The sequence below is a fragment of the Mixophyes fleayi genome, chromosome 1 (assembly GCF_038048845.1).
Source record: "Mixophyes fleayi isolate aMixFle1 chromosome 1, aMixFle1.hap1, whole genome shotgun sequence".
Taxonomy (NCBI): Eukaryota; Metazoa; Chordata; class Amphibia; order Anura; family Limnodynastidae; genus Mixophyes; species Mixophyes fleayi.
This window is the reverse complement of record NC_134402.1, coordinates 461,753,459-461,768,338: the sequence shown is the minus strand read 5'-3', so window position 1 is coordinate 461,768,338 and position 14,880 is coordinate 461,753,459. Positions and strand designations below refer to the sequence as shown.

General features: G+C 53.1%; 1 protein-coding gene across 2 annotated transcripts in view; it reads right to left on the bottom strand.

Annotated features, from left to right (window-relative positions):
* SPAG8 (sperm associated antigen 8) overlaps nucleotides 1–996 on the bottom strand; it is a 26,982-nt gene extending 25,986 nt beyond the window's left edge. The window contains exon 1 of one of the 2 annotated variants that reach the window (XM_075187388.1): nucleotides 755–996. In XM_075187388.1, coding sequence (XP_075043489.1) covers nucleotides 755–811 — 57 coding nt within the window. In that variant the 5' untranslated portion in view covers nucleotides 812–996. The remainder of the gene's footprint in view (nucleotides 1–754) is intronic. The other variant, XM_075187389.1, reaches the window with a different exon arrangement.
* Between the last annotated feature and the right edge of the window lie 13,884 nt (nucleotides 997–14,880).

Here is a 14,880-nt window from a genome sequence, read left to right as displayed (position 1 = left end):
TGCCTCCCGGATACCTTGTAATATATATATAACGGATGACAGACCTGCGGTACCGGGCAGTTCGGGGGCCTGTGTACCGTTTACCTGGGGAAGAGGTGGCACCAGGTTGCACTATGGGAAGGAGGCCGCAGCGGAGCCACGGAGACCCCACCTCACAACTTACAGGACTTGAGGGATCTGCAGCCGATGTCTTGGTATAAAGATTAAGAAAAAGAGCTTATTTCTGTACTGCACATAGAGCCCATTGTTACTTATTATTATCATTTATTTATAAGGCGCCACAAAGGGTCCACAGCACTGTACACAGAGCCTGGGAGAAGAGTACAGGTAGTATAATACAGGGCGATGACACAGGGCGTATGATACAGGGCGATGATACAGGGCGATGATACAGGGCGTATGATACAGGGCGATGATACAGGGCGATGATACAGGGCGATGATACAGGGCGATGATACAGGGCGTATAAGATAATACAAATCATAGTGCAGTAAAAGCAGAGTATATATATATATATATATATATATATATAAATAAGATACTATGAGCAGATTGTTCATCTCTTATCACTAAAAACAATTTTATTTTTATTTAATTTTACTTAAAAACTAATTATTGATTTTCAGTGAAGAGAACCGTGAGATCCTCTGTATATAATATAATATACCCCGGACCCCGCCCCTGGACATTATATGGTGACGTCACCGGGTACATGAGGTAGGTGCTGATAACAGTAAGTACACATCACACTGACCTCCTCCACCCAGTTACCAGTGAGACCGGGGCTCCGGGAGACACCGCCCTGCTCCATCCTGAGGGTCTGTACTGTGCTGGTCCGGTGTATACACCGCGAGGAGCGCTGTATATATATATCCCTATCATCCGGGTATAACTCTCCTCAGTGTCCGGTGTCCATAGTAACCGCTGATACACCGTTACCGCGGTAACCGGAGGCGGAGCTACCACTGCAGCCAATCAGCGGGGACGGTGTAATACAGGCGGGAACTCTGTACTGACCCCCCAGCCCCTCCCTGTACACCCGACACTGACCCCCCCAGCCCCTCCCCCTACACCTCACACTGACCCACAGCCCCTCCCTGTACACCCGACACTGACCCCCCCAGCCCCTCCCCGTACACCTCACACTGACCCCCCCCCCAGCCCCTCCCCGTACACCTCACACTGACCCCCCCCCAGCCCCTCCTGTACACCTCACACTGACCCCCAGCCCCTCCCTGTACACCTCACACTGACCCCCCCCCAGCCCCTCCCTGTACACCTCACACTGACCCCCAGCCCCTCCTGTACACCTCACACTGACCCCCAGCCCCTCCCTGTACACCTCACACTGACCCCCCAGCCCCTCCCTGTACACCTCACACTGACCCCCAGCCCCTCCCTGTACACCTCACACTGACCCCCCAGCCCCTCCCTGTACACCTCACACTGACCCCCCCCCCCAGCCCCTCCCTGTACACCTCACACTGACCCCCAGCCCCTCCCTGTACACCTCACACTGACCCCCCCCCCCAGCCCCTCCCTGTACACCTCACACTGACCCCCCCCCCCCAGCCCCTCCCTGTACACCTCACACTGACCCCCAGCCCCTCCTGTACACCTCACACTGACACCCCCCCCCCAGCCCCTCCCTGTACACCTCACACTGACCCCCAGCCCCTCCTGTACACCTCACACTGACCCCCCCCCAGCCCCTCCTGTACACCTCACACTGACCCCCAGCCCCTCCCTGTACACCTCACACTGACCCCCAGCCCCTCCCTGTACACCTCACACTGACCCCCAGCCCCTCCCCGTACACCTCACACTGACCCCCCCCCCAGCCCCTCCTGTACACCTCACACTGACCCCCAGCCCCTCCCTGTACACCTCACACTGACCCCCCCCCCCAGCCCCTCCCTGTACACCTCACACTGACCCCCAGCCCCTCCCTGTACACCTCACACTGACCCCCAGCCCCTCCCCGTACACCTCACACTGACCCCCCCCCAGCCCCTCCTGTACACCTCACACTGACCCCCAGCCCCTCCCTGTACACCTCACACTGACCCCCCCCCCAGCCCCTCCCTGTACACCTCACACTGACCCCCAGCCCCTCCCTGTACACCTCACACTGACCCCCCAGCCCCTCCCTGTACACCTCACACTGACCCCCAGCCCCTCCTGTACACCTCACACTGACCCCCCCCCCAGCCCCTCCCCATACACCTCACACTGACCCCCAGCCCCTCCCTGTACACCTCACACTGACCCCCCCCCAGCCCCTCCCTGTACACCTCACACTGACCCCCAGCCCCTCCTGTACACCTCACACTGACCCCCCCCCCCCCCCAGCCCCTCCCTGTACACCTCACACTGACCCCCCCCCCCAGCCCCTCCCTGTACACCTCACACTGACCCCCCCCCCCCAGCCCCTCCCTGTACACCTCACACTGACCCCCCCCCCCCCCCAGCCCCTCCTGTACACCTCACACTGACCCCCCCCCCAGCCCCTCCTGTACACCTCACACTGACCCCCCCCCAGCCCCTCCCCATACACCTCACACTGACCCCCAGCCCCTCCCTGTACACCTCACACTGACCCCCCCCCAGCCCCTCCCTGTACACCTCACACTGACCCCCAGCCCCTCCCCATACACCTCACACTGACCCCCAGCCCCTCCCTGTACACCTCACACTGACCCCCCCCCAGCCCCTCCCTGTACACCTCACACTGACCCCCAGCCCCTCCCCGTACACCTCACACTGACCCCCCCCCCCAGCCCCTCCTGTACACCTCACACTGACCCCCAGCCCCTCCCTGTACACCTCACACTGACCCCCCCCCAGCCCCTCCCTGTACACCTCACACTGACCCCCAGCCCCTCCCTGTACACCTCACACTGACCCCCCAGCCCCTCCCTGTACACCTCACACTGACCCCCAGCCCCTCCTGTACACCTCACACTGACCCCCCCCCCAGCCCCTCCCTGTACACCTCACACTGACCCCCAGCCCCTCCCTGTACACCTCACACTGACCCCCCCCCAGCCCCTCCCTGTACACCTCACACTGACCCCCAGCCCCTCCTGTACACCTCACACTGACCCCCCCCCCCCAGCCCCTCCCTGTACACCTCACACTGACCCCCCCCCCCCCCAGCCCCTCCCTGTACACCTCACACTGACCCCCCCCCCCAGCCCCTCCCTGTACACCTCACACTGACCCCCCCCCCCAGCCCCTCCTGTACACCTCACACTGACCCCCAGCCCCTCCTGTACACCTCACACTGACCCCCAGCCCCCCCCCCTGTACACCTCACACTGACCCCCAGCCCCTCCTGTACACCTCACACTGACCCCCCCAGCCCCTCCCCGTACACCTCACACTGACCCCCCAGCCCCTCCCCGTACACCTCACACTGACCCCCCCCAGCCCCTCCCTGTAAACCTCACACTGACCCCCCCCAGCCCCTCCCTGTAAACCTCACACTGACCCCCCCCCAGCCCCTCCCTGTACACCTCACACTGACCCCCAGCCCCTCCCCGTACACCTCACACTGACCCCCAGCCCCTCCCTGTACACCTCACACTGACCCCCAGCCCCCCCGTACACCTCACACTGACCCTCAGCCCCTCCCTGTACACCTCACACTGACCCCCATCCCCTCCTGTACACCCCACACTGACCCCCAGCCACCCCACCCCCCCCCCCCTGAACACCCCACACCGACCCCCAGTCACCCCTGTACACCTCACACTGACCCCCAGCCACCCCTGTACACCTCACACCGACCCCCAGCCCCCCCTGTACACCTCACACACTGACACAGAATTCCATGTTCACAGTAATAGAAGTAGACCAGGATCTGGCTGTACTGATGTATGTGGATGTGATATTCCCGCCATGTCCCACAGACAATGAGACCACCGGATGAGATGCGGATGAACCAGACACCGTTTAGCTTTGAGCGGCTCCCAGCCTGGTAGTCGCTGGATCAGAGGACATAACCCAAGCTCGGCCCACACAAAGCGCGGTACCATCAGGCTGACACACAGCCAACAAGCTCGGAAACCATTCCCGCGTTTTATCCTGGTAGTTATGGTATCTGTGGACACCTCAAGCTGGAAGAGGCTGCAGCTGATGGTTGTTTTGTGGGGGAGGAGAACATCTAACCCTACTTGTTGGAGATCCCCGGACGCCGCAGCTGGAAAATTAGATGGACAAATGTTATGTGGAATTATCTAATACTAGGAAGGGGATGCAGACCACCAGCTGGATGTAGGTGGGCCCACTCTGATGACAGATGGCTTCTGTGTCCCCCAGGACTTCATCATCTTCTAAGGGGGAGGGGGAGCCAAATTAGGAGAATAACTGGCAGTTGTTTTTTACTGTTCCTATGCTTGTAATGGAGGTAGCAGGGAGGGGTGCTGGCTCCTAGAAGGTGTGCTGGCTCCTAGGAGGGGTGCTGGCTCCTAGGAGGGATGCTGGCTCCTGGGAGGGGTGCTGGCTCCTAGGAGGGGTATTGTCTTCTCACTTGGCTGACACAAGGTCTGGCTTCTAGATTATAATGTACAGTAAATGTGTTGACATCTCATGGGCAGCATGGTTGCACAGTGTTAAGCATTGCATCAGCCCTGGGTCATTGATTAAATGCCGACCAGGACCTCTCTCTGTGGGAAGTTTGTATGTTCTCCCCGTGGGTTTCCTTCCCCAGTATAAACATAGTGTATGTTAGGGAATGTAGACTATGCTCCAATGGGCCCTGGACTAATGAGAAATATTCGTTGTACAGCGCTGCGTGATATAGAGGCGCTATATGAATGGTAAATAAAGGACTATTTGTCGTCAGTGCTGAAACAGAGGAAGCTCTGCCACATGGTTACTGCTTGGGAATACGGGGGGGAGAGATCCGGTGTTATAATATAACACATCTGAACATCGTGACATTGGAAGTTTCTGTGCCACTGGGGGATGTGGTTGTACAGATCTGATTGTAACCTTGTGCTGCCCACGACAACTGGTGCTACTCAGTCACCACCATCTCTGGTGCCTGCAGCTATGACTACTGCAGACCCCATCTCCTCCACCCCTGCCCAGGGCTACGCTAGGGGCTCCCAGTGCTGCCTTCTCTTGTTCCAGACCCATGGACAGAGTGGTGGGGGGGCTGCCCATGGCTCCAGTCCCCTAAACACAACTGATGTCAAATCCAACACCAGGATGAGTGTCAGTGTCGGACTGGGGCATAAAGGGCCCACCGGGGAATGCAACACTAGGGGCCCACCAGAGGGGGTGTGGTCAGCCATCATTGAGGCGGGACCTGACTCTAGAAGGGGAGTGGTTAGTCCACGAAGGACAGCTAGCACTTTTATGTAGTATATAAAGCATACAGTGTGTGTATAAAGAATACACAGTCTTGACCTGCCCCTTAGATTGGGCAGAACAGTCACCAAAAATCAGGATTGTCCCACTTGACCAGGTTTGGCTAACCTGTGGCACTCCAGCTGTTGTGAAACTACAAACCCCAGCATGCTTTGCCAATATATATAGCAGCTTATTGCAGTAAAGGTATGCTGGGACTTGTAGTTTCACAACACCTGGAGTACCACAGGTTAGCCAAGCCTGCAGTAGACTCAGAACATTTGACAGACTGTCCTACCTGTTCTTGTCACTTTTACCACCTGTGGCTGCTGGTTTCTTTAGTTGCGGCTTTTCTGGATCCTGGAATGTTGAGGGCCCTATTTGGAAAAATAATGGGTACATTTAGAAACGCCAACCATCCCTGCCATTAAATCAACAGCACCCACATTTAATAATTAGGCCACTCTCCAGCCTCAACATTAAAGTAATAGTGCTCACATTTAATAAATAAACCTATTACCCTCCCTCCAAACAGCCCCAGCAATAAATTAATAGCATTTACGTTTAATACATCCATTTCCTACGACCATTCCTAGCATTAAATAATTAATACTCACATTTAATAGATAGCCCTCTTCCCCACACTCGACCCCACATTCAATTATAGACCCAAACCACCTCAGCATTAAAGGTCCCATCACATAGTAGTGCCCCCAAAACAATGTTATGCCACACAGTAGTGCCCCAATGTTATGTCATACAGTAGTGCCCCAATGTTGTGCCACACAGTAGTGCCCCCAATGCTATGCCACACAGTAGTGCCCCAAATGTTATGCCACAGTAGTGCCCCAATGTTATGCCACACAGTAGTGCCCCAAATGTTATGCCACACAGTAGTGCCCCAATGTTATGCCACACAGTAGTGCCCCAATGTTATGCCACGCAAGTGTCCCCAATTCACACACACACACACTATATATATATATATATATAGTATAAACAAATGGTTTAAGAGTCTACTTACCTATATGTTGATTGCTGCAGGCTTTCTGTTCCTTCTCCCTTCTTCAGCGGCGGCGGGAACATCAGCTGATGACGCTGTCAGTGACAGCCAGTCATCTTTCAATTGAGCAGCGAGGACGCCGGAAAGGACCCTCGTGAGGACAACGGGCCTGCAGGTAAGCTCCGCCCATGGGTAAAAAGGGGTGTGGCCAGGCTGATGAGTGTTAAATACATTGTTATTAAACATTTCATCTATATATCTAACCCACAAAGAACCAGCTTCAGACATTACCCTAAAACATGTCCCACAGCCAGGGCCGGATTAAGGGAATGGAGGCCCCTGGGCTAAGGGGGCCTCCACTTTCCCGTGATCCGAGCTGCCAGCGCCCCCCCGCACTTACCTCCTTCCCCGGCGCGCTGTGCGCTTTTTACGGAGGAGATCTCATGAGAGTGAGACTCACGAGATCTCCTCAGTAAGGAGACTACAGCGCGCCGGGGGCGCCCCCGACCGATCAATACTGCTGCTGAGCACTTTCAAGGGCCCCCTGGATGCCATAGGCCCCTGGGCTGTAGCCCAGTTAGCCCTATGGTTAATCCGGCCCTGCCCACAGCACGTGGGGAAGTGATGGGAACCAGCCACAAACGCCTTGAAGAACTTATTGTGCCACGTGGCTGGTAAATCCTTACTACCACCTGATATTACTGTGACTGCCGACCCCATCTCAATTGCTATTTTTAAGGTGTGTTTGAGTAGGGTGTGAGCTCCTGTGTGAGCAGAACAAACTGCAGCCAATCAGGTCATTCTAATAGCAGCCAATGAGAGAGTATATCAGGAGAGGACTAATGTGTGAGGATGGGGCAGTGACATGATGTGAGGAGGGGAATAGAGGCAGCAGGAAGCCACAGACTGAGAGTTATACAGTGGAAGGAGCAGGGTCCCCCAGCAGCACAGAGTATATCAGGATATGAGTGATGTGTTAGTGAGGACAGGGCTGCATGTGACAGGGGCAGTGACATGATGTGAGGAGGGGAATGGAGGCAGCAGGAAGCCACAGACTGAGAGTTATACAGTGGAAGGAGCAGGGTCCCCCAGCAGCACAGAGTATATCAGGATATGAGTGATGTGTTAGTGAGGACAGGGCTGCATGTGACAGGGGCAGTGACATGATGTGAGGAGGGGAATGGAGGCAGCAGGAAGCCACAGACTGAGAGTTATATAGTGGAAGGAGCAGGGTCCCCAGCAGCACATAGTATATCAGGAGATGAGTGATGTGTTAGTGAGGACAGGGCTGCATGTGACAGGGGCAGTGACATGATGTGAGGAGGGGAGTGGAGGCAGCAGGAAGCCACAGACTGAGAGTTATATAGTGGAAGGAGCAGGGTCCCCAGCAGCACAGAGTATATCAGGAGGTGAGTGATGTGTTAGTGAGGACAGGGCTGCATGTGACAGGGGCAGTGACATGATGTGCGGAGGGGAATGGAGGCAGCAGGAAGCCACAGACTGAGAGTTATATAGTGGAAGGAGCAGGGTCCCCAGCAGCACAGAGTATATCAGGATATGAGTGATGTGTTAGTGAGGACAGGGCTGCATGTGACAGGGGCAGTGACATAATGTGAGGAGGGGAATGGAGGCAGCAGGAAGCCACAGACTGAGAGTTATACAGTGGAAGGAGCAGGGTCCCCCAGCAGCACAGAGTATATCAGGATATGAGTGATGTGTTAGTGAGGACAGGGCTGCATGTGACAGGGGCAGTGACATGATGTGAGGAGGGGAATGGAGGCAGCAGGAAGCCACAGACCGAGAGTTATATAGTGGAAGGAGCAGGGTCCCCAGCAGCACAGAGTATATCAGGAGATGAGTGATGTGTTAGTGAGGACAGGGCTGCATGTGACAGGGGCAGTGATATGATGTGAGGAGGGGAATGGAGGCAGCAGGAAGCCACAGACTGAGAGTTATATAGTGGAAGAAGCAGGGTCCCCCAGCAGCACAGAGTATATCAGGAGATGAGTGATGTGTTAGTGAGGACAGAGCTGCATGTGACAGGGGCAGTGACATGATGTGAGGAGGGGAATGGAGGCAGCAGGAAGCCACAGACTGAGAGTTATATAGTGGAAGGAGCAGGGTCATCCAGCAGCACAGAGTATATCAGGAGATGAGTGATGTGTTAGTGAGGACAGGGCTGTATGTGACAGGGGCAGTGACATGATGTGAGGAGGGGAATGGAGGCAGCAGGAAGCCACAGACTGAGAGGTATATAGTGGAAGGAGCAGGGTCCCCAGCAGCACATAGTATATCAGGAGATGAGTGATGTGTTAGTGAGGACAGGGCTGCATGTGACGGGGCAGTGACATGATATGAGGAGGGGAATGGAGGCAGCAGGAAGCCACAGACTGAGAGTTATATAGTAGAAGGAGCAGGGTCCCCAGCAGCACAGAGTATATCAGGAGATGAGTGATGTGTTAGTGAGGACAGGGCTGCATGTGACAGGGGCAGTGACATGATGTGAGGAGGGGAATGGAGGCAGCAGGAAGCCACAGACTGAGAGTTATATAGTAGAAGAAGCAGGGTCCCCAGCAGCACAGAGTATATCAGGAGATGATGATGTGTTAGTGAGGACAGAGCTGCATGTGACAGGGGCAGTGACATGATGTGAGGAGGGGAACAGCAGGAAGTCACAGACTGAGAGTTATATAGTGGAAGGAGCAGTGCCCCCAGCAGCACAGTGTATATCAGGAGATAAATGATGTGTTAGTGAGGACAGAGCTGCATATGACAGGGGCAGTGACATGATGTGAGGAGGGGAATAAAGGCAACAGGAAGTCACAGACTGAGAGTTATATAGTGGAAGGTGCAGGGTCCCCAGCAGCACAGAGTATATCAGGAGATGAGTGATGTGTTAGTGAGGACAGGGCTGCATGTGACAGGGGCAGTGACATGATGTGAGGAGGGGAACAGCAGGAAGCCACAGACTGAGAGTTATATAGTGGAAGGAGCAGGGTCCCCAGCAGCACAGAGTATATCAGGAGATGAGTGATGTGTTAGTGAGGACAGAGCTGCATGTGACAGGGGCAGTGACATGATGTGAGGAGGGGAACAGCAGGAAGCCTTAGACTGAGAGTTATATAGTGGAAGGTGCAGGGTCCCCAGCAGCACAGAGTATATCAGGAGATGAGTGATGTGTTAGTGAGGACAGAGCTGCATGTGACAGGGGCAGTGACATGATGTGAGGAGGGGAACAGCAGGAAGCCACAGACTGAGAGTTATATAGTGGAAGGTGCAGGGTCCCCAGCAGCACGGGTATTGCTGGGAGGCTCTGGTTACTCTGATGCAGGAATATTGTGGCACCTGTACATACACAGGGTTAATGTGCAAATTGGCCACGCTTATAGAGACCAAATGGGATAATTCCTTGTGTTATTGATGTCCACAGACACAGGCTGATATGGGCGTTCCTATTCCGCTCGTATTTCCAACATGTCCTATTATGATACTAAGACTTTTGTTTGGAGCATTATTGGGAATTGTGACTGCGATATTCATCCAGTTGCATATTATCGGCTATAAAGTTGCTGTGTGTATGACTGCGGTGGGGACAAAGGACTGATCCTCACGAGGACTTGTGTCCCTTTGGAAGAGAACCTGAAGTATATTACACATATTCAGGTTACTTGTTAAAAAAAATTGAAAAGTATTTTGTTGCCCTTTAATCTCGGGATATATTTTCTGACAAGCCCTCTCTTGGTGATGTTGTGCGGAGGTCTCTGGGAGTGCGTTGTGGGCTCTTTAGAGATGAGAAGAGAGCGATGGAATGAGACGTATTGTGTGACTGCCTCAAGAAATGGGCAGCAGCTGTTTTACTACTATTCAATACTTTACTCATATAAAACTTATAAAGAAGAAGGTGCGGATACTGGGAGTCCACGTTACCACAATAGGGACTATTTCACTTGTAATTGGGGTCTAATGAACAGGCTGGAGAAATATGTCTGCCACCTCCTAAACATACAATTTGACAGCAGATAAGAACCACTTTGACCATATTTCTAACCTATGGTAACCTCACACCATAATCAATCTTTATTTCTTTGTAATGATATCCTTATGTCTATCCCAAGCATGTTTACATTGCTGTACTGTATTAGCCTCTACCACCTCTGATGGGAGGATATTCCACTTATCCACTACCCTTTCTGTGATGTAGTTACCTCTGAACCTCCTTCCCCCCAGTGTCAGTGCATGTCCTCGTGTCCTAATACTTCTCTTACCCCCAGTGTCAGTCCATGTCCTCGTGTTCTAATACTTCTCTTCCCCCCAGTGTCAGTACATGTCCTCGTGTTCTAGTATTTCTCTTCCCCCCAGTGTCAGTGCATGTCCTCGTGTTCTAGTACTTCTCTTCCCCCCAGTGTCAGTGCATGTCCTCGTGTTCTAGTACTTCTCTTCCCCCCAGTGTCAGTACATGTCCTCGTGTTCTAGTATTTCTCTTCCCCCCAGTGTCAGTGCATGTCCTCGTGTTCTAGTACTTCTCTTCCCCCCAGTGTCAGTACATGTCCTCGTGTCCTAATACTTCTCTTACCCCCAGTGTCAGTCCATGTCCTCGTGTTCTAATACTTCTCTTCCCCCCAGTGTCAGTACATGTCCTCGTGTTCTAGTATTTCTCTTCCCCCCAGTGTCAGTGCATGTCCTCGTGTTCTAGTACTTCTCTTCCCCCCAGTGTCAGTGCATGTCCTCGTGTTCTAGTACTTCTCTTCCCCCCAGTGTCAGTACATGTCCTCGTGTTCTAGTATTTCTCTTCCCCCCAGTGTCAGTGCATGTCCTCGTGTTCTAGTACTTCTCTTCCCCCCAGTGTCAGTGCATGTCCTCGTGTTCTAATACTTCTCTCCCCCCCCAGTGTCAGTGCATGTCCTCGTGTTCTAATACTTCTCTTCCCCCAGTGTCAGTGCATGTCCTCGTGTTCTAGTACTTCTCTACCCCCCAGTGTCAGTGCATGTCCTCGTGTCCTAATACTTCTCTTCCCCCCAGTGTCAGTACATGTCCTCGTGTTCTAATACTTCTCTTCCCCCCAGTGTCAGTACATGTCCTCGTGTTCTAATACTTCTCTTCCCCCCAGTGTCAGTACATGTCCTCGTGTTCTAGTACTTCTCTTCCCCCCAGTGTCAGTCCATGTCCTCGTGTTCTAGTACTTCTATTTCCCCCAGTGTCAGTGCATGTCCTCGTGTTCTAGTACTTCTCTTCCCTCCAGTGTCAGTCCATGTCCTCGTGTTCTAATACTTCTCTTCCCCCCAGTGTCAGTGCATGTCCTCGTGTTCTATTACTTCTCTTCCCTCCAGTGTCAGTCCATGTCCTCGTGTTCTAATACTTCTCTTCCCCCCAGTGTCAGTGCATGTCCTCGTGTCCTAATTCTTCTCTTCCCCCCAGTGTCAGTCCATGTCCTCCTGTTCTAGTACTTCTATTACCCCCAGTGTCAGTGCATGTCCTCGTGTCCTAATTCTTCTCTTCCCCCCAGTGTCAGTCCATGTCCTCCTGTTCTAGTACTTCTATTACCCCCAGTGTCAGTGCATGTCCTCGTGTTCTAGTACTTCTCTTCCCTCCAGTGTCAGTCCATGTCCTCGTGTTCTAGTACTTCTCTTCCCTCCAGTGTCAGTACATGTCCTCGTGTTCTAATACTTCTCTTCCCCCCAGTGTCAGTCCATGTCCTCGTGTTCTAGTACTTCTCTTCCCCCAGTGTCAGTACATGTCCTCCTGTTCTAGTACTTCTCTTCCCCCCAGTGTCAGTCCATGTCCTCGTGTTCTAGTGCTTCTCTTCCCCCCAGTGTCAGTCCATGTCCTCGTGTTCTAGTGCTTCTCTTCCCCCCAGTGTCAGTGCATGTCCTCGTGTTCTAGTACTTCTCTTCCCCCCAGTGTCAGTCCATGTCCTCGTGTTCTAGTACTTCTATTACCCCCAGTGTCAGTGCATGTCCTCGTGTTCTAGTACTTCTCTTCCCTCCAGTGTCAGTCCATGTCCTCGTGTTCTAGTACATCTCTTCCCCCCCAGTGTCAGTCCATGTCCACGTGTTCTAATACTTCTCTTCCCCCCAGTGTCAGTCCATGTCCTTGTGTTCTAGTACTTCTCTTTCCCCCAGTGTCAGTGCATGTCCTCGTGTTCTAGTACATCTCTTCCCCCCCAGTGTCAGTCCATGTCCACGTGTTCTAATACTTCTCTTCCCCCCAGTGTCAGTGCATGTCCTCGTGTTCTAGTACTTCTCTTTCCCCCAGTGTCAGTGCATGTCCTCGTGTTCTAGTACTTCTCTTCCCTCCAGTGTCAGTCCATGTCCTCGTGTTCTAGTACTTCTCTTCCCCCCAGTGTCAGTCCATGTCCTCGTGTTCTAATACTTCTCTTCCCCCCAGTGTCAGTCCATGTCCTTGTGTTCTAGTACTTCTCTTCCCCCCAGTGTCAGTCCATGTCCTCGTGTTCTAGTACTTCTCTTCCCCCCCAGTGTCAGTCCATGGCCTCGTGTTCTAGTACTTCTCTTCCCCCCAGTGTCAGTGCATGTCCTCGTGTTCTAGTACTTCTCTTCCCCTCAGTGTCAGTGCATGTCCTCGTGTTCTAGTACTTCTCTTCCCTCCAGTGTCATTCCATGTCTTCGTGTTCTAGTACTTCTCTTCCCCCCAGTGTCAGTCCATGTCCTCGTGTTCTAATACTTCTCTTCCCCCCAGTGTCAGTCAATGTCCTTGTGTTCTAGTACTTCTCTTCCCCCAGTGTCAGTCCATGTCCTCGTGTTCTAGTACTTCTCTTACCCCCAGTGTCAGTGCATGTCCTCGTGTTCTAGTACTTCTCTTCCCTCCAGTGTCAGTCCATGTCCTCGTGTTCTAGTACTTCTCTTCCCCCCAGTGTCAGTCCATGTCCTCGTGTTCTAATACTTCTCTTCCCCCCAGTGTCAGTCCATGTCCTCGTGTTCTAGTACTTCTCTTCCCCCCCAGTGTCAGTCCGTGTCCTCGTGTTCTAGTACTTCTCTTCCCCCCAGTGTCAGTGCATGTCCTCGTGTTCTAGTACTTCTCTTCCCCTCAGTGTCAGTGCATGTCCTCGTGTTCTAGTACTTCTCTTCCCTCCAGTGTCAGTCCATGTCCTCATGTTCTAGTACTTCTCTTCCCCCCAGTGTCAGTGCTTGTCCTTATTTTCTAGTACTTCTCTTTCCCCAGTGTCAGTCCATGTCCTCGTGTTCTAGTACTTCTCTTCCTCCCAGTGTCAGTGCATGTCCTCGTGTTCTAGTACTTCTCTTCCCCCCAGTGTCAGTGCATGTCCTCGTGTTCTAGTACTTCTCTTCGCCCCAGTGTCAGTACATGTCCTCGTGTTCTAGTACTTCTCTTCCCCCCAGTGTCAGTGCATGTCCTCGTGTTCTAGTACTTCTCTTCGCCCCAGTGTCAGTACATGTCCTCGTGTTCTAGTACTTCTCTTCCCCCCAGTGTCAGTGCATGTCCTCGTGTTCTAGTACTTCTTTTCCCCCCAGTGTCAGTGCATGTCCTCGTGTTCTAGTACTTCTCTTCCCCCCAGTGTCAGTCCATGTCCTCGTGTTCTAGTACTTCTCTTCCCTCCAGTGTCAGTCCATGTCCTCGTGTTCTAGTACTTCTCTTCCCTCCAGTGTCAGTCCATGTCCTCGTGTTCTAGTACTTCTCTTCCCCCCAGTGTCAGTCCATGTCCTCGTGTTCTAATACTTCTCTTCCCCCCAGTGTCAGTCCATGTCCTCGTGTTCTAGTACTTCTCTTCCCCCCCAGTGTCAGTCCATGTCCTCGTGTTCTAGTACTTCTCTTCCCCCCAGTGTCAGTGCATGTCCTCGTGTTCTAGTACTTCTCTTCCCCTCAGTGTCAGTGCATGTCCTCGTGTTCTAGTACTTCTCTTCCCTCCAGTGTCAGTCCATGTCCTCATGTTCTAGTACTTCTCTTCCCCCCAGTGTCAGTGCTTGTCCTTATTTTCTAGTACTTCTCTTTCCCCAGTGTCAGTCCATGTCCTCGTGTTCTAGTACTTCTCTTCCCCCCAGTAACAGTGCATGTCCTCGTGTTCTAGTACTTCTCTTCCCCTCAGTGTCAGTCCATGTCCTCGTGTTCTAGTACTTCTTTTCCTCCCAGTGTCAGTGCATGTCCTCGTGTTCTAGTACTTCTCTTCCCCCCAGTGTCAGTGCATGTCCTCGTGTTCTAGTACTTCTCTTCGCCCCAGTGTCAGTACATGTCCTCGTGTTCTAGTACTTCTCTTCCCCCCAGTGTCAGTGCATGTCCTCGTGTTCTAGTACTTCTTTTCCCCCCAGTGTCAGTGCATGTCCTCGTGTTCTAGTACTTCTCTTCCCCCCAGTGTCAGTCCATGTCCTCGTGTTCTAGTACTTCTCTTCCCCCCAGTGTCAGTCCATGTCCTCGTGTTCTAGTACTTCTCTTCCCTCCAGTGTCAGTCCATGTCCTCGTGTTCTAGTACTTCTCTTCCCCCCAGTGTCAGTCCATGTCCTCGTGTTCTAATACTTCTCTTCCCCCCAGTGTCAGTCCATGTCCTTGTGTTC